The sequence below is a fragment of the Brassica napus genome, chromosome A2, assembly GCF_020379485.1.
Source record: "Brassica napus cultivar Da-Ae chromosome A2, Da-Ae, whole genome shotgun sequence".
Taxonomy (NCBI): domain Eukaryota; kingdom Viridiplantae; phylum Streptophyta; class Magnoliopsida; order Brassicales; family Brassicaceae; genus Brassica; species Brassica napus.
In genome coordinates, this window is record NC_063435.1 from 27,346,569 (window position 1) to 27,372,212 (window position 25,644).

Here is a 25,644-nt window from a genome sequence, read left to right on the forward strand (position 1 = left end):
TTTTTTGAAAAAGATTTTACTATTTAAATGCAGGAGACCGAAAATATTTTACAGAGATTGAACTCAGTAGGCCAAGTGGCCTTACATATCTAAAAGATACAAACTTGAATCAGTGAATTAGCTGGATGGGTTTCACGTAGAGAACCATAACTGAAGTAGAGAAGAAGAGAAATTTGGCCTGTCGATTCTTAGACTGGAGATCCTGTTTTTTACCGTAAGCTTTATTTGAGCTACCAGGCCGTCTGGTGAAGTGAAATGAGCATTGTGCAGTCGATTGTTCCTCTCTGTTCAGAGCGCATAAAGTGTCGCCTGCCAACATAGAAGAAGAAAAGTCTTTTGGACTTTGTTTGAAGTATGGCTCTTAATTTGGGGAAGTATTGCAGTCCATTGACGAGATGAGGCGAAGTGACATTTTGCTGCCATGATTCTCCAAACATCCCAAGCAAAGTTACAGTCAAAGAAACAATGAGCAATTGACTCATCAGCAACATTGCATAGGAGGCAACGGGGGTCTGTTTGTAATCCCCAACTGAGGATCCTGTCACGAGTGGGGCATCTGTTCCTGACCATCAACCACACTAAGAACATGTGTTTGGGTATACCACCTGAGATAGTTACTTGTATATTAATCTATAGTTTAAATCTATACTTTAAGTAAAAATAAATACATTTTAATTATATTTTTCATAATTAGATATTCTTTTCGACAAAGGTTCTATTGAAGTGCGTGAAACAGACAAAGCTATGACTTCAAACATGAGGTAAAATAATCTGTTCATATTTTTGTAAGAACAAAATATTTAAATGTATGCTCTTTAGGCTTTCGATATATTAGGATGGGCCATAAATAATAGTTTCAGTTTAAGTAACATTCACGTTACCAATTTGTGCTGGGTTTTTCTTAGGTTAGTATGCTCTTTCTGCAAACTGCCATGAAAAGATTGCACTGTGAATGTTAAGCTACGAGTTACGGACAAAAATCAACTTGACCGAACAACAAGGAGTCGTCATCTTTAAAGCATGCGCAAACTTCTATGGATAATCCCAATAGACAAATACATACTTATCAAAAAAAAAAAATCTACATATTGCAATAGCAATGATACACTTTTATACTTGTAGTGCGTATGGTGAGTTTAAAATGGTCTATTACATTAGATAAGCTTTTCAAAGTTTGTATAAATGCTATAAGGACCATTTCAATAGTTTTTTGGCCCACAGATTCACAGACCTTCCCCACCAACTCAATGAATACGACCATTTCTCACCTAGTCCCACAGATTCATAGAAATGGTCTATCGATTCTATCTTTGATAAGGTTTTGGTTCAGGAACAGCGGCGAACCTACGCTATACAGAAAGCGGAAAACTGCCACTACTGTAAAGTAAAACAAATTTAATTACACCAAGATTGTTAAGATTCTGCAGTTTGGTTGGTCACTCAGCAAAGGCTCGAATCTCCTCTTGACCCCCTCCCTTCATTTTTTCTTCTCATTTCTTTATTTTACTTTTTTTTTACTTTTTTGTGTACGTGTTATATTCATTACTTTTCTTGTTCTTTTTCTTTGTTGTTTCATTATTTTTCTTGTTAATTTTTTTTGTTCCTCATTCTTTTCATAGTTACTACTATTTTCTAAAACAAATAGTTATAATACTTTTCATTTCACTTGGGTAATGGGTTCATTTTGTTTTCTTCATTTAGTTATAAAAATATTTTTTAGTATATTATCTCTCTATGTTCTCTTCTAAATTTTATCTTTCTTAAAAAATAAAACATAACTATGTAATATTATTAAATAAAAAATGTTTTTAATTAATAAATTATTTTTATGCCTCCACTCAAAATATTTTCTAGATCCGCCGGAAACATGGTTGTTCATGAGTTCTTTTGTAATGTGAATATATTTCTGCTTAGTGAGACTGTGAGACAAACACTAAGGAATTACTGAAGACTTTTTCAATGGATATGATCATATGCTTTTTTTTTTCTTAGTGAGAGAAACATTAACGAATTATTCAAGATATGTATCTTTTTTTTTGTAATATATGCTTCTGCTTAGCGAGAGAAACATTACTTAATTATTGGACAATTGTTTTTTTCAATGGATATCATCAGACATAGTTATCTTGATAATCTGAGTGATTATTTATTGCATGACATGTGGCTTTGGGTAGATAATGGTGTATCTTTAAATAAGAATTCTACATCCATACGCAATTACATGTCACCTAACTCTATATTTATGTCTTTATTTTTTCCTTTTGAACTTAACTCTATATTTTTGTCTTATGGCCACATTTCTTGATTAATGGTTTGTCTGATAATAATTTTTTTGCGAAATGCTTGTTGCATTCTTCCTCCACGGCCTTAAAGAAAAAAAATACTCTTTATGATTTAATATAAAAAAACAATAGTCTTTATTCGAAACAATAAAATATTCAAGGACAATATGGTACACGACACAACATTGCCTGATAATCATAACTGATTTAAAGGCGAAAACCTTTAATCATTACAATATGAAAATTCAGAATTGCAAACGCAAAAAACTTCAATCCAAACCAAACCTTGTTAGCCAACCATTGTTGATCCTATGACCAGAAAGATCGGCAGCGGCGGCGGTGGTGGTGGTGAGAAGCATCTGACTGGTGATTGGTAGTTGGTAATAGCCATTATTTTTGTCATCCATCGAAGCAACGGTTGCAGGATCTTGACCATCACTCATCTGCTGAGGTTGTCCCATCAAAAGACCCACGAACGATTGGTTTGAATTTGGATACTGATTCGAACTCTGTCCCTGATCATGATTCAAACCTGTATACATATCCTGGTTCGAACCATAGAACATAGGCTGAGTCTGATCATCAAAGTTAGCAGGAGTTTGGTATTGAAATGGTTCTTCACGATTCATATTCATACCCTGGCTCGAACCATAAAACATGGGCTGAGTCTGATCATAAAAGTTAGTAGGAGTTTGGTATTGAAATGGTTCTTGATGATTCATATTCTGATGATGAACATGATCATTAAAACCTCCAGGAGCCTCCTCCTTCACACTCATATCCATACCATCAAATTGACGCATATGATCATAAGCTTCAGTAGGGTTACTTACCAAACCCTCAGTTCCGACAACAAAAGGGTTCGCATCACCAACGACAGGACCAGACGCATCTGTAGCAGCGACATTAGGAGGAACTGGCTCACCATTCGCCTCGAGGAACTCGATCCTGTGACTTAGATTTTTGACATAATCACCAATAAAATGATTTAGTTCTCCAATAAAACATGGATCATCATAGTGATGCGGCTTTAGCGTCTCCCCCTTGAAAAGATCGAACATAACCTCTCTAAGCTCAATCTCTCGATTCTCCGCTTGTAGCCTCATCGCTTTCGCTTGTCCCTTCTGGATCCTCTCCTCCAGATGCCTCTCTTGGTCGTACATCTTCTTGCACCGTTCCTCCGGCAGAACACCCATAAACGCCGAGTGCACTGCTTCAGCGCCTTCCCTTGACGGCCAAAACTCCGTCTCCGTGTTGTCGCAGCTGTTGATAACCACACAAACTTTGACACCGCAGAGAGTTGACAGCTCGTTGGCTTTTTTAAGTAAACCTGTCTTCCTCTTCCTGAAAGTTTGGTTCCTTGCAGTGCTATTAGTCATGGGCTCTATTTTTATCCTTCCCTTTGGCATTGTTTTGTGTTGGTGAATGATAGAGATATGTTGGCACTTGATAATGCTCTTGTTTATATAGTGTAATGAGGCTGGTATTACGTATGCAGGTCTTATCACTTTCTTTGGGATCATTAATGCTAAATTGCAGTAATGTATAATTATAATAGTTACAAAAAGAATATATATATACTCATTAACAGTTGTCAGGAAATCATTGGATAGAGCAGATAATAATCATGTAACTTTAGATATTATTTGTATAACTCAAGATATGTTTCCCTTAGTTGAAGCAATTAAACCAACCAATAAGGAAACAGTAAATTTCAATGGAAATTTAGATGAAAATGTTGCCAGCTAATGCTGCGTAGGTAGTAAGACTAAAATTACACAGATATATCTAAAGGAAAATTTATACAATTCTAATCTATACTAATAAAAAGGATCTTTTGAGGCTCCATAGAGCGTCCACATCAGCAAAAATAACTTATCCCGAAAGATGACACGTGACATAAAATATAGTTTTTACATTTTAATATTACTAATTTTTAAAAATTATAAATAATATGTAAACATACAGCATAAAAATAGAAAACTACATTAAACATATGTAAGATTACCATTTTTCACTTAAAAAAAAGATGGTTTATCTCCATAATGTAACATTACCGTTTTATAAAAAAAACAAAAAACATTGTACATAATTTCGAAAATAATAAATATATGTAAACATACAACATAAAAAATGAAAATACTACATTAAACATATGTAAGATTAACATTTTACATTTTTATTTTTAAAAAAATAATATGTAAACATACAACATAAAAAATAAAAATAAACTACATTAAACATATGTAAGATTACTATTTAATTTTCACTAAAAAAAAGACGGCTTATCTCCATAATGTAACATTACTATTTTGTAAAAAAAACATTATATATAATTTCTAAAATAATAAATAATATGTAAACATACAACATAAAAAATGAAAATACTACATTAAACATATGTAAGATTACCATTTTACATTTAAAATAACAATAATATGTAAACATACAACATAAGAAAAAATAGAAAAACTACATTAAACATATGTAAGATTATCATTTTCACTAAAAAAACGGCTTATCTCCATAATGTAACATTACCATTTTATAAAAGAAGAAAAAAAACATAAATATAACTATTTGACTATTTGTCCAAGTTCTTCTATTAAACATTGCCGTTTTACATTAAAAATAGAAAAATACATTAAGATTTAAACATCTTTCTTAAAATATAAAATATAGATATTAACTAAATATAAAGTACAAGAAAGAGATAAACTCAATATATAGAAAAATAAATAATAAGTAAATATTATAAATATATAAATATATGAATTATATATACAATAATAAGTAAATGCACAATTTTTAAAAAATGGAAAGAGTACATTAAATATTAAACATCTATCTTAAAATGTAAAATATAGATATTAAGTAAATAAAAGTATAAGAAAAAGAAATACACAACTTAAAAACAATGGAAAAAGTATATTAAGATTTAAACATCTATCTTAAAATGTAAAATATAGATACTACGCAAATAGAAAGTATAAGAAAAGGAAATACACAATTTAAAAAATGGAAAAAGTACATTAGTATTTAAACATCTATCTTAAATTGTAAATCTATCTTAAAATATAAAATTATTAGTAAATATAAAGTATAAGAAATAGAAATACACAATATAAATAAAAATAAGTAATAAGTAAATATATAATATAAGTAAATACCCAGTTTAAAAAATGAAAAATTACATTAAGATTTAAAAATATATCTTAAAATTTAAAATATAGATATTACGTAAATAGAAAGTATAGCAAATGGAAATATACAATTTAAAAATATGGAAAACGTACATTAAGATTTAAACATTTATCTTAAAATGTAAAATAGAGATATTAATTAAATAAAAAGTACAAGAAATGAAAATACATATACAGGAAAATAAACAATAAGTAAATAATGTAAATATATAATATATTAATTATATATATAATAATAAGTAAATACACAATTTTTTTAAAAAATGAAAAAAGTTCATTAAGCATTAAACATCTATCTTAAAATGTAAAATATATAATATAAGTAAATACACAATTTAAAAAAATGGAAAAAGTACATTAAGATTTAAATATCTATTTTAAAATATAAAATATAGATATTACGTAAATAAAAAATATAAGAAATGGAAATAAACATTTTAAAAAATGGAAAAAGTACATTAAGATTTAAACATCTATCTTAAAATGTACATCTATCTTAAAATGGTAGTAAATTATATAAAAATGGAAATACCACATCAAACAAAAAAAATAAAAATGTATAGTTTTACATCAAGAAAGTCCCTATAAAACTCATTATTCCATCAACATCAACCTCACACTATCAAGGAAAACTTCAAAGCATTCAAGCAAAAAAAATGGTTCCGCCATCGACTCTTGCCGTCCCAAAAACCTTTAATGACCTTGAAAGAGATTTTATATAACAACGAACTTTTTGTTAGGTGGATTCATTGTTGGAAAACCCGCAACTTCTAAAAACCAAACTTATTCATGGGAATTGAATTGCTTTTCATAGACTCAAAGGTATTCTTACAAATTTAAATTAATCTAATCTATAATTTTATTGTTAATATTCATACTAACTCTTTCATGATCAAACCATTACAGTTAATAACCATTCAAGCGTTTATCCCGAAACACTTTCTTCCTCGCCGAATCATGTATTGGTTCATGTTGGTTTAGTATTGTTTTTGGTTTATTAACCGGTTTAGGATGGTCCTATTGTAAATATAATTTAAGTTGGCTTAGCATATATTATGCTTTAAATAACTTAAATTAAATAATAGTAATATTAGGCTTAAAATATAATTTTAGAGAGTTTTCAAATATATTTTACAGAACATTATAGGTGATGAATTTAATTTATTAAATTCGTTTATTACTTAAAACTAAGTTTTTTTTAAAAAACATACTGAGTTATAAATATCAATGATGGATTGGTGAGTATAACATGAAGACAAAAATGTAAATATTTGATTTTCAAGATAAGAAATTCAGCTTTTATTCAGTTACTCAATATATAATATCTTAAATTTTTTTTTTTAATATACATAATTTATATATATAGATTAATCTTCCAAACTTAAACTATTATATTATATATGAATAATTTTTTTAAATAAAAATAATTTCTGATTTAAAAAATAAAAATAAAAACAACAAATGGTTATTTTCAAACAATTGATGTAATTTACATTATACTATCATTTAACAAGTATTAGATACATTTTGATATATCATTATTTTCGAGAAAACAATAAATTGTTAAACATCAATATCATCTAGGTTAAGTATACGAACAACACAAATTCAAACATCACAAAAAATATTTACATAAACATTATAATACAATAATTTAATCAAAAAATACAATTCAAAAAAATATTATTCAAAATAATAGTTATATACTTAATATTTGAAAATCTAAGATATTTTTGCTAAAATTGTACTTACCTGGCCAAGGAAATCGACCATCTTTTTACGGATCGATCGATTGTTGAGCATGTGGTCGATCCGAAAATACTCTGCAGTTTAATTAAATATCTAAAACTTTTATTCTAATACTCAACAGATAGTTTTACTAAATATGATAACTAGATAGCCAACAAAATTACAAAAAAATTATTTAAATAGTAAAAAAATATGTTAATTTAACGTGTTAAAATTTAAAAATAAATTTTAATTATGACATGCATCTTAATATTTATATAAATATATATCATAACCTAAATATAAATAATTTAACAACTTAAATTAGAAAAAAATAAAAATCCCGGGCGTAGCCCGGGTTAATCCCTAGTAATACTACTAAACATGCTTATTTTCTGAATTAAAGAAAAAAACTTATTATATTAGTTAAACCAAAATTATAAATTTGAGACTCATTAAATTACTATAGCTTGTGTAACACAAGATAAATCGAATCTTTATAAGAAACCGGAAATGGCTAATCACGTCTTTATTTTAGGTTTGGGAAATCCGCAAAAAGTCTTACAGAATATAGGAAACCGGAAATGATATGTTCTTTCAGAAACTTCTGATACTTCAATTCTTGATATTATTTTTCCATCATTAAAGAGTAGAATACAATGTTGAAATACAAACAAATAAAAACAAAGGATTGCGGTTTAGATTCTTTTGGGTTTATTGATTATATAAGTAACAATATTCCTTCGCTACTCTAACCTCTCCTCCCAGGATGGAGTGTATTTCCCTTTTATTGGATTATAGAACTTTGGTTAGAAACTTTTGAGTTTGTATTAGGTTTGGTTGTTATTTATTATGTTGAAGATACCTTTTATTATATAAGTTGCACTCATTAAACTAATTAGTGAATTTAGGCAAATCCGTCCCGTCAATATATATTTTTTTACACTAGAGTAGTTTGAGATTTCTGAGTGTTTTCTGTTTTAAATTGTGTTATTTTCCCTCTTTCCTCGTCCTCTTGACTTGTCATAATGTAGCTGTAGATAAATTATTTTTATTTATTAATAATTGATCATCTTTTTATTGAAATTGTTTACTTAGTACATTATAGATGGAAAAAGCTCCTTATCTATGGAGCAAGTAGAAAGAGTGAGAGACATGCATAGAGATGATCTTGAGGGGAAAAAGTGTTTCATGCATCAGAAAGCCTCTTCTTCTGACTCTGGGAAGATAGGCTTGAGCGGAGGAAATCTTGTTTCGCAGAATTCTTGACAGTCCCGTTAATGAATCTCTGGTACCATTTGCCAGATTCTTTGAGGTTTCTGTCGTCGAGATCTTAATATGAGAATGGGGAAGCATTCATAAAACATAAAGTACTGAGGTTTACCTTCTTTTGGTTTTCTTGATTATATAAGAACCAAAATAAAATAAAATCATTTGAATGATAGGAAAATCATATGTAAAATACTATTAAGTTTCAGTTGAGGATGATAGAACTTTGGTGCAGCTAGATTTGAGTTTGTATAAGGTTTGGTCATTGTTTATTATGTTGAAAGTCTATTCTAGTATATAAAGTTGAACTTATTAAGTTAACTAGGCAAAGAGCCCGTGCGATATCGCACGGAAACTCATTTTATAAAGAATATATTATAATCTATAATTTATAATTTTATATGCCTGATAAAAAAATTAAATCATATAAATAATTAACTTTAATTTTGATGATTAAAATATGATTTACAAAGTATTCAATATATATATATATATATATATTTTTTTTTATAAACCTTAATGTTCCCTTTAATTTTTTATCAAAACACATATTGTAACAATTGTGTCTTCATCCTTTTTAAGTTTTTTCATACATTTTTCACATGATAGTTATCTTCAACCACTTTTTGAACAAAATGCAATTTTTTTTTGCATGATATATAATTTTTTTTCCTATTTAAGACATAATATTAAAATTATTAGTTTATAATTTTAAACAATTATAATTTATATGTTGGTAATTGTTATTTTGTATATTTATCTACCTGCTTTATTTATTGAAAATGAATATTCAGAAAATTGAATATTGTAATAAATATATGTTGATTTACGTTAATATGACCCGTCTCATTTATAATATTTTTTTTTAATTTTTGGGAGAGTTCTTATAAAATACCAACACTTATTATATAAACTAACACATTACTTAAATAAAACCAATATTTTTTAAAGCAATCCCACTTTGAGATGAAAAGACACCTTGTTTAGATGAAAAGTTGCAACTTTGACATTATTTTTTTCACCATTTTATTATTAGTAGATTAGTGAAAACTTGATTTGAAAAATGCATGGGAGATACGATTTATAGATTTTTTAAAGCCTATTTGAATAGTCACAACCTTTCAATATGAATAGTCGTATTCTTCTAATACTCACAACTTCTTACTTTTTAAAAGATACTAGTGAATAGTCACAACTTTTAGACTATTTTTAGAAGGACACAACCTTACAACATATAACTTTTAGAAAAGACACAACCCTCTACACATATTTTTCAAAAGACACAACCTTTCAACATAATTGAAGTTCACAACCTTAGGAATTAATTGGAAAAGACACAACCTTACAACATAGAACTTTTAGAAAAGACACAACCATTTACACTACTTTTTCAAAAGACACAACCTTTCAACATAAGTGGATTTACAACCTTAAAAATTAATTGGAAAAGACACAACCTTCCGACATAGAACTTTTAGAAAAGACACAACCCTTTACACTTCTTTTTCAAAAGATACAACCTTTCAACATAAGTGGACTCATAACCTTTGGAATTAATTAGGATTGCTATTATTAGTATTAGTAGATTAGTGAATTTAAGCTGATCGGTTTGATGTTTATATATTTATTACACAAAACTAGTTTGCGGTTTGGAGTAATTATTTATTTATTTTCTCTGTGTGTCTGAGTGATGTGTTTTGGTTTAAATTGTGTTATTTCACTCTCTCTCTCGATCATCTTGACAAAATGTAGTTGTAGACAATTTTTTTATTCATTAGTAACTGATTATCTTTTTATTGAGAATATTTATTTAGTACATTATTATAGGTAGAAGAAGCTCCTTATCTTTGGAGCAACTAGAAAGAGTGAGAGACATGGAGATGATCTTGACCGGGGGGAAAAGTGTTTCATGCATCAGCGAACCTCTTCTTCTGACTCTGGGAAGAGAGGCTTGAGCGGAGGAAATCTTGTTTCACAGCGTTCTTGACGGTCCCGTTGATGAATCTCTGGTACCATTTGCCAGATTCTTTGAGGTTTCTATCGTCAAGATCTTCCCAATTAACGTAACTGAGTCCAAATCTGACGGTAAAGCCTTTACAGAATTCATAATTGTCTCCAAGAGCCCATGCGAAGTATCCTCTCACGTTGACACCCTTCTCCCTGAAAACAAGAACAATCATATATAAATGTTAGCAAAAAAGAAGAAGAAATAACATAAGAAGAAAATCATTTATAGTAGTATCCACTCACTTGATGACCTTGCGGAGAAAACATAAATGACTGCAGAGATAATCAATTCGCTTGTAATCGGCAATAGCCTGCTCACGGTTTTCTTCACTGGGGGTACTAAATCCTAAATAAACCGCCACATTAAAAATATTCCACAATAAAGTCAGTTTCTTCGACTAATATCAAAATACAATAATTATTATGTGGTATAAATGAAAAGAGTTCGTAAAACTCACCGTTCTCGGTGACATAGATTAAAGGGTCTCCGTATTTGGTTTTGAAGTAGTCCATTACGTAGTAAATGCCTTTTGGGTAGTAATAGCTGTTGCCGTTTACCTTGTCTTCAACGAACTGTGAAAATGGAAGTAAATAAATATACACATCAATTAAAAAACATAATTAGGGTTGTTATACTGAAAACTGAAAAAATGAAAGAAAAACAAATCTTAGGGGTGGATCATTGATATATACCAGTGGACCAAGAAATTCACCACGTGAGTTATCATCTGTAAACACAAGGATGAAATAACAGATGGTCACTCACAAAGTATGTTGCAACAAAAAGGAGATAAAAGAATATTTATATGTATAGAAAGGCTGTATCTAATTAGTGGTAATAGACTAGTACATGTGAGCTTTACGCCAGCGTCCATCATGGCAGTGTGTGTCTCTGAAGGATATGGGTTAGGTTTTGGCTGGGCGTACTGAGTGACGTAATAGTTGAGACCAAGAAAATCATATGAACCGGCAACGAGTGCGGCTTCTTCCTCGGTAAAGTTGGGAAGCCTACTACCCACAATCTGCCTCATGATGTCTGGGTATCTACCCTTTGTTAGCGGCTCCATGTACCTGATCCATGTATATCTTTTAATTATACATACATACACTATATACTGTTACATTGTTCTGTAATATATATATATATATATACCATCCATGGAAGAATTGGTTCATCCTCTCAGCTGCTTCTATGGAGGCAGGATCAGACTCATCAAATGGAAGAAACCATCTTGTAATCATTACAGGTCCAATCTTCCCTTTTTGGAACTGTTGGTTACGTGATATATGACTAAGTTAGAATCAGATATCTTAGATTACACTACACCATCTTTATCACGTATTGAGACAACTCACCTTGTATTTGGTCCTGTAAAGATCGACGACCGTGGCATGAGCAAGAAGCTGGTTATGTGCAACGATGTAGGGTTCTGTTGAAGAATTTCCACCGTAACACCTGTGCTTGGTATCAACCATAGGAGAACATCGACCGGGTGCATCTGTTCCAACTGCATAGCCTCTAGTAGGGACTGTGTATAGCTGGTTGATCGTGATCCAGTGCTTTACCTTTCCACCAAATTCTTTGAAACATAGATCCGCGTAGTCTTTGAAATCTTGTCTGTGCATATTAATATAGAATCATTTCAGTAATGCATGTAACTAAAACCAAGTCTTTTTCTTCTTTTATTAATAATATAAGAAGCATGGCACAAATATAAACATACATGATCTGGCGGTCTAAGAAACCTTCATACTCATCTTGGAGTGTTTGAGGAAGATCCCAGTGAAAGAGGGTAACGAAAGGCGTTATATTCTTTTCGAGGAGTGCATCTAAGAGTTTGTGGTAGTAATCAAGACCTCCTTGGTTCACTCCCCTACTCACCTTTCCTTCTGCTCATGTATATATATGTCGTACATTAATTAGTACTTTTTCAACTAAATGATCCCAATTAATATACAAACGAATGGATAACATGTACATACTTGGAATGATTCTTGACCACGCAAAGGAGAACCTGTAGCCAGTAGCATTGAGTTCGCCCATCACGTCTACATCTTTCTGCAGTTTACATATTTTAATCACATGTCAATTCCACACGTATAGTTTTTATACATATATAGTTCAATCATACGAGTATCAATGTATTAACCTGCCATCTCGTATAGGACTCACAAGTAGTGTCTCCATTCTTCAAGTCTGACCCTGATTTCTCTGATAGTAGTTACAAATACATTAATACATGTACATATAAACCAACGTTCATCTCATGTGTATATATACACTGTGACGTACCTGGATATCGGTGACTGAAGCCATCCCAAATGTTAACTCCACGACCTCTTCCTCCTTCGATCTGAAATGAAAAGAAACAACCATGCGAAGTTGCATTTTAGTATTTTTGAATTGTATTTATTTATACGTCAAAAAAAATTTGTTACATGCCTGGTAAGCAGAAGATGCAACACCGAAGATGAAGTCTTTTCCGAAGTTTTTACTGCTTAAAATATCAGTGTTACTACATGTGAATGGGTTGTTCTCTTCGCAAGTAATTTCTTCATCAGCTTTGCAACTCGCAGCAGCTAATAGAAAAACTAAAGCGAGTCCATGAAGAAGCTTCATGGTTAATATGTTGATGTATGTGTTCTGTTGTGTGGAACCTTGTGCCCATCTAGGGTTTATATAGCCTTTTCAAAAGAAGACTGTTGTATGCATTTTTCTTTGTCTAAGTGTTCTGATATTTTGGGAGAGGTTTAGCTGAGATGAAACCCGTGTGATCATTTACTTTAGCTCAGTGTTCACCGATTGATTATGTTTTTTTTTTTGTTTTGTTTCCAGTTTTTAGCATGCCTTGTTCTTCAATCAACCATTACATTGGGAAAAAAAAATACAAGATGTTGCATTTTTTATCTGAATTGTGAATGATTTATTGCTACTTTTCCTAGAGTTAATTTTAGTAAATAACCTATGAAGTTGTACGAAAGCACGTCTTTGGACAATTAAATCTGGTGTCATTTTCTTGTCATATTATTTATATTGTTTTCAAGTGTAATTTTTTTTGTTACATTCCATATCTGGAACACACAACTTGGAACACGAATTGTCTCACATCTTCAAATTGATCCGTCGACAGTGATGAATGCAGCATGTATATATCGAAGGTTTGCTCAAAACTAGAACGACACGTATCATCATTCATCAAGATTTGTTGTATTAAATAATGTTCAAACATTCGTCATAATTAACGACATAAATTATTGAAGATTTTTATCGAAATATTATCAAGTGTTGAATCTAGAGTAACACTGATCCAAGGCCACACTTATCACGAGCCTCACCGCTCATAATCACAGCATATCTTATTGGTTTTGAGTCTTTTTACCTCTCTATATATACTTTTATCACATGAGACCGGAGTCTACGAAAGACCAAAGAAAACCAAAACCAACCACATTTTTTGCATTTTTTTCTATCGTTTCTAGATAATCAGACCCGTACGCGCGTTTATGATTGATCGAAGCGAATAATAAAAATCTTTTCACTAAATATAATAATACATATTATAATAGAGAATAAAAAACCGTGACTTCTGAATAAACAAGATAGTTACTTTTTTTTGAAAAAGATTTTACTATTTGGCCCTCTTCGTTTGGTCACCCAGGTGATTCATCTGGGTGAAGATGCAAATTGATATTCGTTTTGTGCATTATAATGCTACATCCACATAGATCATCCAGCTGAATTTTTAAAAACTCATCTCAAATTCTCACCCAAATGAAAGTGAGTCTTGATGGTGCATTATCCAGATGCATCTAGTTTAGTCCAAAATGATAAAAGACAAAAATGACTTTTTAAAATCAAAATATTATTTTTAAACCGTAAATTCAATTTTTTTTGCATATACATTTTTCCGCTATAACCAAAAAATGCATTTTCTCGCAAAAACTGAAAAAACACACTTCCCGCCAAAACCGCAAGATGCGTTTTTCCGCAAAAAAAAACATAAAACACAAATTTTCATAAAACACATTTTTTGGCCAAACCAGTAAAACCGCACTTTTCGACCAAAACAAAAAAAAACGCATTTTCCCGCCAAAACTCCAAAAAGCATTTTCTCGCCAAAACCGCAAAAAACATTTTCTCGCCAAAACCGGGAAAACGTAATTTTTCCGCCAAAACCGGAAAACGCATTTTCTCGCCAAAACCAGAAAACACAATTTTCCCGCCAAAACCGGAAAACACAATTTTCCCGCTAAATCCGGAAAAACGCATTTTCCCGCCAAAACTGAAAAACACAATTTTACCGCCAAAACCGGAAAAACGTATTTTTCCGCCAAAACTGAAAAAGTCAATTTTACCGCCAAAATTGGAAAATGAAAATTTTCCACCAAAACCGGAAAAACGCATTTTTTCGCTAAAACTGGAAAAATGCATTTTCCCCTCAAAACTGGAAAAAACGCATTTTCCCGCCAAAAACCAGAAAATGTATTTTTCCGCCAAAACCAGAAAAATGTATTTTCCCGCCAAAACCGCAAAAATGCTTTTCTCGCCAAAATCGCGAAAATGCTTTTCCCGCCAAAACTTCAAAACACACTTTTTCCGTCCAGACCACAAAAACGTATTTTTCCGCCAAACCCATAAAACGTATTTTTCCGCCAAAACCATAAAATACACTTTTTTGCGAAAAACACATATTTCCTCAAAAACCGCAAAAATATTTTCAGCCAAAACCGTAAAAATGCTATTTTTCCGTCGAAACGTAAAAAATATATTTAAGTCATTTTATTAATAAGTCCATCTGGATGCATATGGAAGTTAAAAAATGAAAAAAACGAACATAGTTGCATTTAGATGATTTCATCTGGATGCATGGACGAAATGAAGAAACGAACAACACCCAGATGGATCATCTGGATAAGACATCTAGATGGACCATCTGGATGCATCTTCCAGATGTACAAACGAACAGGCCTTTAAATGCAAGAGACCGAAAATGTTTTGTAGAGATTGAACTCAGTAGGCCAAGTGGCCTTACATATCTAAAAGATACAAATTTGAATCAGTGAATTAGTTGGATGGGTTTCACGTAGAGAACCATAACTGAAGTAGAGAAGATGAGAAATTTGGCCTGTCGATTCTTAGACTGGAGATCCTGTTTTTTACCGTAAGCTTTATTTGAGCTACCAGGCCGTCTGATGAAGTGAAATGAGCATTGTGCAGTCGATTGTTCCTCTCTGTCCAGAGCGCATAAAGCGTCGCCTGCCAGCATAGAAGAAGAAGAGTCTTTTGGACTTTGTTTGAAGTATGGCTCTTAATTTGGGAAAGTATTGCAGTCCATTGACGAGATGAGGCGAAGTGACATTTTGCTGTCATGATTCTCCAAACATCCCAAGCAAAGTTACAGTCAAAGAAACAATGAGCAATTGACTCATCAGCAACATTACATAGGAGGCAACGGGGGTCTGCTTGTAATCCCCAACTGAGGATCCTGTCACGAGTGGGCCATCTGTTCCTGACCATCAACCACACTAAGAACATGTGGTTGGGTATACCACCTGAGATAGTTACTTGTGTATTAATCTATAGTTTAAATCTATACTTTATTTTGGATCGATAACTGGACAGGAAATGGTCCTCTTATCGACTTGGCAGGCGAGATAGGTCCAATGGTTACTGGAATTCAATTAAGTTCTTCAGTGGCTCAAGCTTCTTCGAATGGAACCTGGACTCTCCCTAGGGGTCGTCATCATGTTGTCCGACTACTACGTGAAGCTCTCACTCAGGAACCGCCATCACCATCAAATACTCAACATGATGTTTTTCTCTGGAAAAATGAGCTTAATGGCACTCCTGGCCTCTTCTCAGCTTCTAAAACATGGGCTTCTCTACATCCTTCTCCACCACTGGTCCCTTGGCACAAAACTGTATGGTTCAAAGAGAGAATACCCAAGCAAGCTTTCATTGTTTGGGTGCTTATGTGGGATCGGCTATCCACGCGTGACAAGCTTCTGAATGGGGTATCTCGGTTTCTCCAGATTGCGTTCTTTGTGGTTCTCTGCATGAAACAAGCTCTCATTTATTTTTTGAATGCTCCTACTCAACTGAGGTCTGGCTCTCCTTCTTTACCCATCCATCACTATCTCCCCCCATATCATACACAGCAGCATTACTTTGGCTTCGGAGTTGCTCCTCTAACCCCAAGCTCAAAGCGATCTGCCACCTACTCTACCAGACCACCATCTATAGTCTTTGGCGGGAGCGGAACTCAAGAATACATTCAGGTACTCCCAAGCCTTCTCGTGTCATTAAAAAAGACATCACTACTTTGTTGAGAGCAAAGTTAGCAGGTCTTGATCAGGCGGCAACTCGTTCTACCAGTAGCCGTTCGGCGGGTTCCAATAATGGACAAGGATCATTCTTGTACAACTGGTTCATGTTCATTCAGATATAATCTCATCTTCTGCATCAGATGTCAAGGCCACTTCAATCATATATGCTCACACGTGTTTTAGCTTATGCTCTTTTGTTTTGCTTCAGCTTCTATTCTAAACTGATATTTGTAAAATGATATCTCTTTTCGGAAGATAAATGAAAGAAGTATTTTAAAAAAAAAAAAAAAAAAGTAAATAAATAAATACATTTTAATTATATCTTTCATAATTAAATATTCTTTTCGACAAAGGTTCTATTGAAATGCATGAAACAGACAAAGCTATGACTTCAAACATGCATGAGGTAAAATAATCTTATCATATTTTTGTAAGAACAAAATATTTAAATGTATGCTCTTTAGGCTTTCGATATATTAGGATGGGCCATAAATAATAGGTTCAGTTTAAGTAACATTCACGTTACCAATTTGCACTGGGTTTTTCTTAGGTTAGTATGCTCTTTCTGCAAACTGCCATGAAAAGATTGCACTGTGAATGTTAAGCTACGAGTTACGGACAACAATCAACTTGACGGAACAACAAGCAGTCGTCATCTTTAAAGCAGGCGCAAACTTCTATGTTTAATCCCAATAGACAAACACATACTTATCAAAAAAAAATCTACATATTGCAATAGCAATGATACGTTTTTTAACTAGTAGTGCGTATGGTGTAGTGCGTATGGTGAGTTTAAAATGGTCTATTACGTTAGAGAAGCTTTTCAAAGTTTTGTATAAATGCTATAAGGACCATTTCAATAATTTTTTGACCCACAGATTCGCAGACCTTCCCCACCAACTCAATGAATACGACCATTTCTCACCTAGTCCCACAGATTCATAGAAATGGTCTATCGATTCTATCTTTGATAAGGTTTTGGTTCAGGAACAGCGGCGAACCTACGCTATACAGAAAGCGGAAAACTGCCACTACTGTAAAGTAAAACAAATTTAATTACACCAAGATTGTTAAGATTCTGCAGTTTGGTTGGCTGAAATTCTTACTCTGCCCCCACTCAGCAAAGGCTCGAATCTCCTCTTGACCCCCTCCCTTCATTTTTTCTTCTCATTTCTTTATTTTACCTTTTTGACCTTTTTTGTGTACGTGTTATATTCATTACTTTTCTTGTTCTTTTTCTTTGTTCTTTCATTATTTTTCTTGTTAATTTTCTTTGTTCCTCATTCTTTTCATAGTTACTACTATTTTCTAAAACAAATAGTTATAATACTTTTCATTTCACTTGGGTAATGGGTTCATTTTGTTTTCTTCATTTAGTTACAAAAATATTTTAGTTGTATTAGTATATTATCTCTCTATGTCCTCTTCTAAATTTTATATTTATTAAAAAATAAAACAGAATTATGTAATATTATAAAAATAAAAAATGTTTTTAATTAATAAATTATTTTTATGCCTCCACTCAAAATATTTTCTAGATCCGCCGAGTTCTTTTGTAATGTGAATATATTTCTGCTTAGTGAGACTGCGAGAGAAACACTAAGGAATTACTGAAGACTTTTTCAATGGATATAATCATATGCGTTTTTTTTTCTTAGTGAGAGAAACATTAACGAATTATTCAAGACTTGTATCTTTTTTTTGTAATATATGCTTTTGCTTAGCGAGAAAAACATTAATTAATTATTGGAGAATTGTTTTTTTCAATGGATATCATCAGGCATAGTAGTGATTATTTATTGCATGATATGTGGCTTTGGGAAGATAATGGTGTATCATAAATAAGCATTCTACATCCATACGCAATTACATGTCACCTAACTCTATATTTCTGTCTTTATTTTTTCCTTTTGAACTTAACTATATATTTCTGTCTTATGACATTTCTTGATTAATGGTTTGTCTGATAATAATTTTTTTGCGAAATGCTTGTTGCATTCTTCCTCCACGGCTTTAAGGAAAAAAATACTCTTTATGATTTAATATCAAAAACAACAGTTTTTATTCGAAACAATAAAATATTCAATGATAATATGGTACACGACACAACATTGCCTGATAATCATAACTGATTTAAAGGCGAAAACCTTTAATCATTTCAATATAAAAATTCAGAAATGCAAACGCAAAAACTTCAGTCCAAACCAAACCTCGTTGGCCAACCATTGTTGATCCTATGACCAGAAAGATCGGCGGCGGCGGCGGCGGTGGTGGTGGTGGTGGTGAGAGGCATCTGACTGGTGATTGGTAGTTGGTGATAGCCATTATTTTTGTCATCCATCGAAGCAACGGTTGCAGTATCTTGACCATCACTCATCTGCTGAGGTTGTCCCATCAAAAGACTCATGAACGATTGGTTTGAATTTGGATACTGATTTGAACTCTGTCCCTGATCATGATTCAAACCTGTGTACTTATCCTGGCTCGAACCATAGAACATAGGCTGAGTCTGGTCATCAAAGTTAGCAGGACCTTGGTATTGAAACGGTTCTTGATGATTCATATCCATACCCTGACTCGAACCATAAAACATAGGCTGAGTCTGATCATAAAAGTTAGTAGGAGTTTGGTATTGAAATGGTTCTTGATGATTCATATTCTGATGATGAACATGATCATTAAAACCTCCAAGAGCCTGCTCATTCACACTCATATCCATACCATCATATTGACGCATATGATCATAAGCTTCAGTAGGGTTACTTACCAAACCCTCAGTTTCGACAACAAAAGGGTTCGCATCACCAACAACAGGACCAGATGCATCTGTAGCAGCGACATTAGGAGGAACTGGCTCACCATTCGCCTCGAGGAACTCGATCCTGTGACTTAGATTTTTGACATAATCACCAATGAAAAGATTCAGGTCTCTCATAAAACTTGGATCACCATACTGATCCGGCATCAGCGTCTTCCCCTTGAGAAGATCGAACATAACCTCTGTAAGCTCAATCTCTCGATTCTCCGTGTGTAGCCTCATCACCCTATCTTGTCCTTTCTGGATCATCTCCTCCAGATGCCTCTCCTGGTCGTACATCCTCTTGCATCGTTCCTCCGGCAGAACACCCATAAACGCTGAGTGCACTGCTTCAGCGCCTTCCTTTGACGGCCAAAACTCCGGCGGCTCCGTACTGTCGCAGCTGTTGATAACCGCACAAACTTTGACACCGTAGAGAGTCGACAGCTCGTTGGCTTTTTTGAGTAAACCTTTCTTCCTCTTCCTGAAAGTTTGGTTCATTGCAGCGCTATTAGTCATGGGCTCTATTTTTATCCTTCCCTTTGGCATTATTTTGTGTTGGTGAATGATAGAGATATGTTGGCACTTGATAATGCTCTTGTTTATATAGTGTAATGAGGCTGGTATTACGTATGCAGATCTTATCACTTTCTTTTGGATCATTAATGCTAAATTGCAGTAAATATAATTATAATAGTTACAAAAAGAATATATATATTCATTAACAGTTGTCGGGAAATCATTGGATAAGGCAGATAATAATCATGTAATTTTAGATATTATTTGTATAACTCAAGATATGTTTCCCTTAGTTGAAGCAATTAAACCAACCAATAAAAAACAGTAAACTTCAATGCAAATTTAGAAGAAAATGTTGCCAGCTAATGCTGCGTAGATAGTAGGACTAAAATTACAGAGATATATCCAAAGGAAAATTCATACAATTCTAATAATACTACTAAACATGCTTATTTTCTGAATTAAAGAAAAAAAACTTATTATATTATTTAAACCAAAATTATAAATTTGAGACTCACTAAATTATTATAGCTTGTGTAATACTCCCTCTATTTTTTTTAATATAAGTCGTTTTAGAGAAAAAATTTATGTTCCAAATTAAATGACGTTTTCGGTTTTCTATGTAAAATTTATTAACACTTAATGTTATATGACCAGTGATAATATACCTTCTATTTTTTTATTGGTTGATTTGTGGTTATGTAAATAATTAATGATGTTTTTGTTTAGAAAATATAAAAAATTAATGATTTTTTAATCTACGTAGACAATTCAAAAACGACTTATATTAAAAAACGGAAGGAGTACAAGATAAATCGAATCTTTATAAGAAACCAGAAATGGCTAACCACGTCTTTAATTTTGTTTTGGGAAATCCGCAAAAAGTCTTAAAGAATATAGGAAACCGGAAATGACATGTTCTTTCAGAAACTTCTGATACTTCAATTCTTGATATTATTTTTCCATCATTCAAGAGCAGAATACGTTGGGACGGATGGCGGCTTCATGCGTGCATTCTGTTGTGATGGGAGCTCTGTTCTCCAATGTTGAAATACAAAGAAATAAAAACAAAGGATTGGGGTTTAGCTTCTTCTGGGTTTATTAATTATATAAGTAACAAAATTCCTTCGCTACTCACGATGGAGTGTATTTCGATTTTATTGGATGAAAGGTAGTTTGTTCAAAAAAAAAAGTAACAAAATCAAATAAAATTATATGAATGATAAAAGATCATATGTAAGATCTCATAAAGTTTTAGTTGAGGATTATAGAACTTTGGTTTAGAAACTTTGAGTTTGTATTAGGTTTGGTTGTTATTTATTATGTTGAAGATACCTTTTATTATATAAGTTGCACTTATTAAACTAATTAGTGAATTTAGGCTAATCCGTCCGTTAATATTTTTTAACACTAGACTAGTTTGAGATTTCTGAGTGTTCTATGTTTTAAATTTTGTTATTTTCCCTCTTTCCTCGTCATCTTCACTTGTCATAATGTAGCTGTAGACAAATTATTTTTATTCATTTAATAACTGATCATCTTTTTATTGAGATTGTTTATTTAGTACATTGTAGATAGAAGAACCTCCTTATCTATGGGGTAAGTAGGAAGAGTGAGAGATATAGAGATGATCTTGATGGTGGAAAGTGTTTCATGCATCAGCGAGCCTCTTCTTCTGACTCTGGGAAGAGAGGCTTGAGCGGAGGAAATCTTGTTTCGCAGAATTCTTGACAGTCCCGTTAATGAATCTCTGGTACCATTTGCCAGATTCTTTGAGGTTTCAGTCGTCGAGATCTTAATATGAGAATGGGGAAGCATTCATAAAACATAAAGTACTGAGGTTTACCTTCTTTTGGTTTTCTTGATTGTATAAGAACCAAAATAAAATAAAATCATTTGAATGATAGGAAAATCATATGTAAAATACTATTAAGTTGCAGTTGAGGATGATAGAACTTTGGTGTAGCTAGATTTGAGTTTGTATAAGGTTTGGTCATTGTTTATTATGTTGAAAATCTATTCTAGTATATAAAGTTGAACTTATTAAGTTAATTTAAGCTGATCGGTTTGATGTTTATATATTTATTACACAAAACTAGTTTGCGGTTTGGGGTAATTATTTATTTATTTTCTATGTGTGTCTAAGTGACGTTTTTGGTTTAAATTGTGTTATTTCACTCTCTCTCTCTCTCGATCATCTTGACAAAATGTAGTTGTAGACAATTTTTTTATTCATTAGTAACTGATCATCTTTTTATTGAGAATATTTATTTAGTACATTATTGTAGGTAGAAGAAGCTCCTTATCTTTGGAGCAACTAGAAAGAGTGAGAGACATGGAGATGATCTTGACCGGGGGGAAAAGTGTTTCATGCATCAGCGAACCTCTTCTTCTGACTCTGGGAAGAGAGGCTTGAGCGGAGGAAATCTTGTTTCACAGCGTTCTTAACGGTCCCGTTGATGAATCTCTGGTACCATTTGCCAGATTCTTTGAGGTTTCTATCGTCAAGATCTTCCCAATTAACGTAACTGAGTCCAAATCTGACGGTGAAACCTTTACAGAATTCATAATTATCTCCAAGAGCCCATGCAAAGTATCCTCTCACGTTGACACCCTTCTCCCTGAAAACAAGAAGAATCATATATATAAATGTTACCAAGAAAGAAGTAACATCTGTAGAAAATCATTTATAGTAGCATCCACTCACTTGATCACCTTGCGGAGAAAACATAGATGGCTGCATAGATAATCGATTCGCTTGTAGTCGGCAATAGCTTGCTCACGGTTTTCTGAACTGGGGGTACTAAATCCTAATTAAACCGACATAACATGAAAAAGTACACAATATTTGAAAGTCAGTTTCTTGGAATTATTTCGAAATACACAAATTATAGTAGATGTTATAGATGAAAATATATGCATGTAGAACTCACCATTTTCGGTGACATAGATTAAAGGGTCGCCGTATTTGGTTTTGAAGTAGTCCATAACGTAATAAATGCCTTTTGGGTAGTAATAGCTGTTGCCGTTTACTTTGTCTTCAACAAACTGAGAAACGGGAGTTAAGCGTATACATATCAATCAAGAAAACCTAATTAGTGGTGCTTATATTGAAAATTGAAAAAATAAAATGAATTAGAAATCATAGGGGTGGATCATTCATATTATACCAGTGGACCAAGAAATTCACCACGTGAATTATCATCTGTAACCACAAGAATGAAATAACTGATGGTCACTCACAAAAAGGAGATAAAACATTTATATATATCAAAAGGTTGTAACTAAGTGGTAATAGAAAAGTACATGTGAGCTTTACGCCAGCGTCCATCATGGCAGTGTGTGTCTCTGAAGGATATGGGTTAGGTTTTGGCTGGGCGTATTGGGTGACGTAATAGTTTAGACCAAGAAAATCATATGAACCAGCAACGAGTTCTGCTTCTTCCTCGGTGAAGTTGGGAAGCCTACTACCCACAATCTGCCTCATGATGTCTGGGTATCTACCCTTTGTTAGCGGCTCCATGTACCTGATCCATGTATATCTTTTCATTATACATATATACAATTTATACTGATACATTTTTGGTAATATAAATATATATATATACCATCCATGGAAGAATTGGTTCATCCTCTCAGCTGCTTCTATGGAGGCAGGATCAGACTCATCAAATGGAAGAAACCATCTTGTAATCATTACAGGTCCAATCTTCCCTTTTTGGAACTGTTGGTCACGTGATATTTGACTAAGTTAGAATCAGATATCTTAGATTACATTACACCATCTTTACACATATTGAGACAACTCACCTTGTATTTGGTCCTGTAAAGATCGACGACCGTGGCATGAGCAAGAAGCTGGTTATGTGCAACGATGTAGGGTTCTGTTGAAGAATTTCCACCGTAACACCTGTGCTTGGTATCAACCATAGGAGAACATCGACCTGGTGCATCTGTTCCGATAGCATAGCCTCTTGTAGGCACTGTGTATAGCTGGTTGATCGTGATCCAGTGCTTTACCTTTCCACCAAATTCTTTGAAACATAGATCCGCGTAGTCTTTGAAATCTTGTCTGTGCATATTAATATAGAATCATTTCATTAATGCATGTAACTAAACCAAATCTTTTTCTTCTTTTATTAATAATATAAGAAGCATGGCACAAATATAAACATACATGATCTGGCGGTCTAAGAAACCTTCATACTCATCTTGGAGTGTTTGAGGAAGGTCCCAGTGAAAGAGGGTAACGAAAGGCGTTATATTCTTTTCGAGGAGTGCATCTATGAGTTTGTGGTAGTAATCAAGACCTCCTTGGTTCACTCCCCTACTCACCTTTCCTTCTGCTCATGTATATATATGTCGTACATTAATTAGTACTTTTTCAACTAAATGATCCCAATTAAAATACAAACGAATCGATAACATGTACATACTTGGAATGATTCTTGACCACGCAAAGGAGAACCTGTAGCCAGTAGCATTGAGATCGCCCATCACGTCTACATCTTTCTGCATTTTACATATTAATTTTAATCTCATGTCAATCCACACTGTAGTTTTATACATATATAGTTCAGTCATGAGTATCAATGTACTGAGAAATTAACCTGCCATCTCGTATATGACTCACAAGTAGTGTCTCCATTCTTCAAGTCTGACCCAGCTTTCTCTGATATTAATTACAAATACATTAATATGACTATATGAGTATATGTAACCAACATTCCTCTCACATATAAATATAGATGTCGCTGTGCAAATGACATACCTGGGTATCGGTGACTGAAGCCATCCCAAACGTTAACACCACGACCTCTCCCTCCTTCAATCTGAAATGAATAGAAACAACCATGCAAAGTTGCATTTTAGTGTTTTAAATTTTATTTCAAAATTATGGTGTGACAACATTTGCTACATGCCTGGTAAGCAGAAGATGCAACACCGAAGATGAAATCTTTTCCGAAGTTCTTACTGCTTAAAATATCAGTGTTACTACATGTGAATGGGTTGTTCTCTTCGCAAGTAATTTCTTCATCAGCTTTGCAACTCGCAGCAGCTAATAGAAAAACTAAAGCGAGTCCATGAAGAAGCTTCATGTTTAATCTGTTGATGTATGTGTTGTGTTGTGTGGAACCTTGTGCCCATTAGGGTTTATATAGCCTTTCCAAAAGAAGAGTGACACCACTATTTTTTTGTCTTAGTATCTTGATATTTTGGGGAGGTGCAGGTGGGATCATGAGTCCCGTGGGTTCACTTAATTACTTTAGCTCAGTGTTCACCGATTTTTGTAATATTTGTGATTGTTATGTTCCCACTTTATAGTCTTTCATTTTCTATTGCAAATATTATTCTTTTGTTAGATAGCACATATATATATTTGTGTTCCTTAACCGGAACACGAATTGACACATCTTCAAATTGATCCGTCAACAGTCATGCAATGATGCAATGCAGCATGTAAGATTTGCGCAAAACTAGAACGACACGCAACGTCAAGATTTGTTACTGG

The 25,644-nt window shown here is 32.9% G+C and overlaps 4 protein-coding genes across 4 annotated transcripts; all 4 read right to left on the minus strand.

The window, feature by feature from the left end:
* Nucleotides 1–2,551: 2,551 nt before the first annotated feature.
* LOC125585110 (MADS-box transcription factor PHERES 1-like) lies at nt 2,552–3,661 on the minus strand. The gene has a single exon (XM_048753550.1). The coding sequence runs from the start codon at nt 3,659–3,661 to the stop codon at nt 2,552–2,554; it is 1,110 nt and encodes a 369-aa protein (XP_048609507.1).
* A 6,573-nt stretch (nt 3,662–10,234) lies between these two features.
* LOC125580880 (myrosinase-like) lies at nt 10,235–13,138 on the minus strand. The gene is made up of 12 exons (XM_048746135.1): nt 12,933–13,138; nt 12,783–12,843; nt 12,640–12,701; nt 12,473–12,548; nt 12,214–12,379; nt 11,846–12,107; nt 11,643–11,758; nt 11,340–11,560; nt 11,183–11,217; nt 10,948–11,062; nt 10,733–10,835; nt 10,235–10,642 (listed from the first exon to the last, which is right to left on the minus strand). Exons 1-12 carry the CDS (start codon nt 13,107–13,109, stop codon nt 10,390–10,392), a joined length of 1,647 nt encoding a protein of 548 aa, XP_048602092.1. The 5' UTR covers nt 13,110–13,138; the 3' UTR covers nt 10,235–10,389.
* A 5,872-nt stretch (nt 13,139–19,010) lies between these two features.
* On the minus strand, nt 19,011–20,132 carry LOC106378976 (agamous-like MADS-box protein AGL36). The gene has a single exon (XM_048753551.1). The coding sequence runs from the start codon at nt 20,130–20,132 to the stop codon at nt 19,011–19,013; it is 1,122 nt and encodes a 373-aa protein (XP_048609508.1).
* A 2,231-nt stretch (nt 20,133–22,363) lies between these two features.
* On the minus strand, nt 22,364–25,278 carry LOC125580888 (myrosinase-like). Its single transcript, XM_048746145.1, has 12 exons — nt 25,055–25,278; nt 24,904–24,964; nt 24,743–24,804; nt 24,569–24,644; nt 24,310–24,475; nt 23,943–24,204; nt 23,741–23,856; nt 23,439–23,659; nt 23,303–23,337; nt 23,066–23,180; nt 22,840–22,942; nt 22,364–22,753 (listed from the first exon to the last, which is right to left on the minus strand). The coding sequence occupies exons 1-12, from the start codon at nt 25,229–25,231 to the stop codon at nt 22,501–22,503; spliced, it is 1,647 nt and encodes a 548-aa protein (XP_048602102.1). The 5' UTR covers nt 25,232–25,278; the 3' UTR covers nt 22,364–22,500.
* Between the last annotated feature and the right edge of the window lie 366 nt (nt 25,279–25,644).

Excerpts from the sequence above, each read along its gene's own strand:
- LOC125585110 (XM_048753550.1), bottom strand. The coding sequence starts at position 3,661 with ATGACTAATAGCACTGCAAGGAACCAAACTTTCAGGAAGAGGAAGACA.
- LOC125580880 (XM_048746135.1), bottom strand. The coding sequence starts at position 13,109 with ATGAAGCTTCTTCATGGACTCGCTTTAGTTTTTCTATTAGCTGCTGCG. Across the intron at positions 12,108-12,213 it reads TTCTTAGACCGCCAGATCAT|ACAAGATTTCAAAGACTACG; the intron begins GTATGTTTATAT and ends TAATATGCACAG. Across the intron at positions 11,759-11,845 it reads TTTACAGGACCAAATACAAG|TTCCAAAAAGGGAAGATTGG; the intron begins GTGAGTTGTCTC and ends CGTAACCAACAG.
- LOC106378976 (XM_048753551.1), bottom strand. The coding sequence starts at position 20,132 with ATGACTAATAGCGCTGCAATGAACCAAACTTTCAGGAAGAGGAAGAAA.
- LOC125580888 (XM_048746145.1), bottom strand. The coding sequence starts at position 25,231 with ATGAAGCTTCTTCATGGACTCGCTTTAGTTTTTCTATTAGCTGCTGCG. Across the intron at positions 23,338-23,438 it reads CGCTGGCGTAAAGCTCACAT|ATGATAATTCACGTGGTGAA; the intron begins GTACTTTTCTAT and ends TTGTGGTTACAG. Across the intron at positions 22,943-23,065 it reads AATCTATGTCACCGAAAATG|GATTTAGTACCCCCAGTTCA; the intron begins GTGAGTTCTACA and ends CGGTTTAATTAG.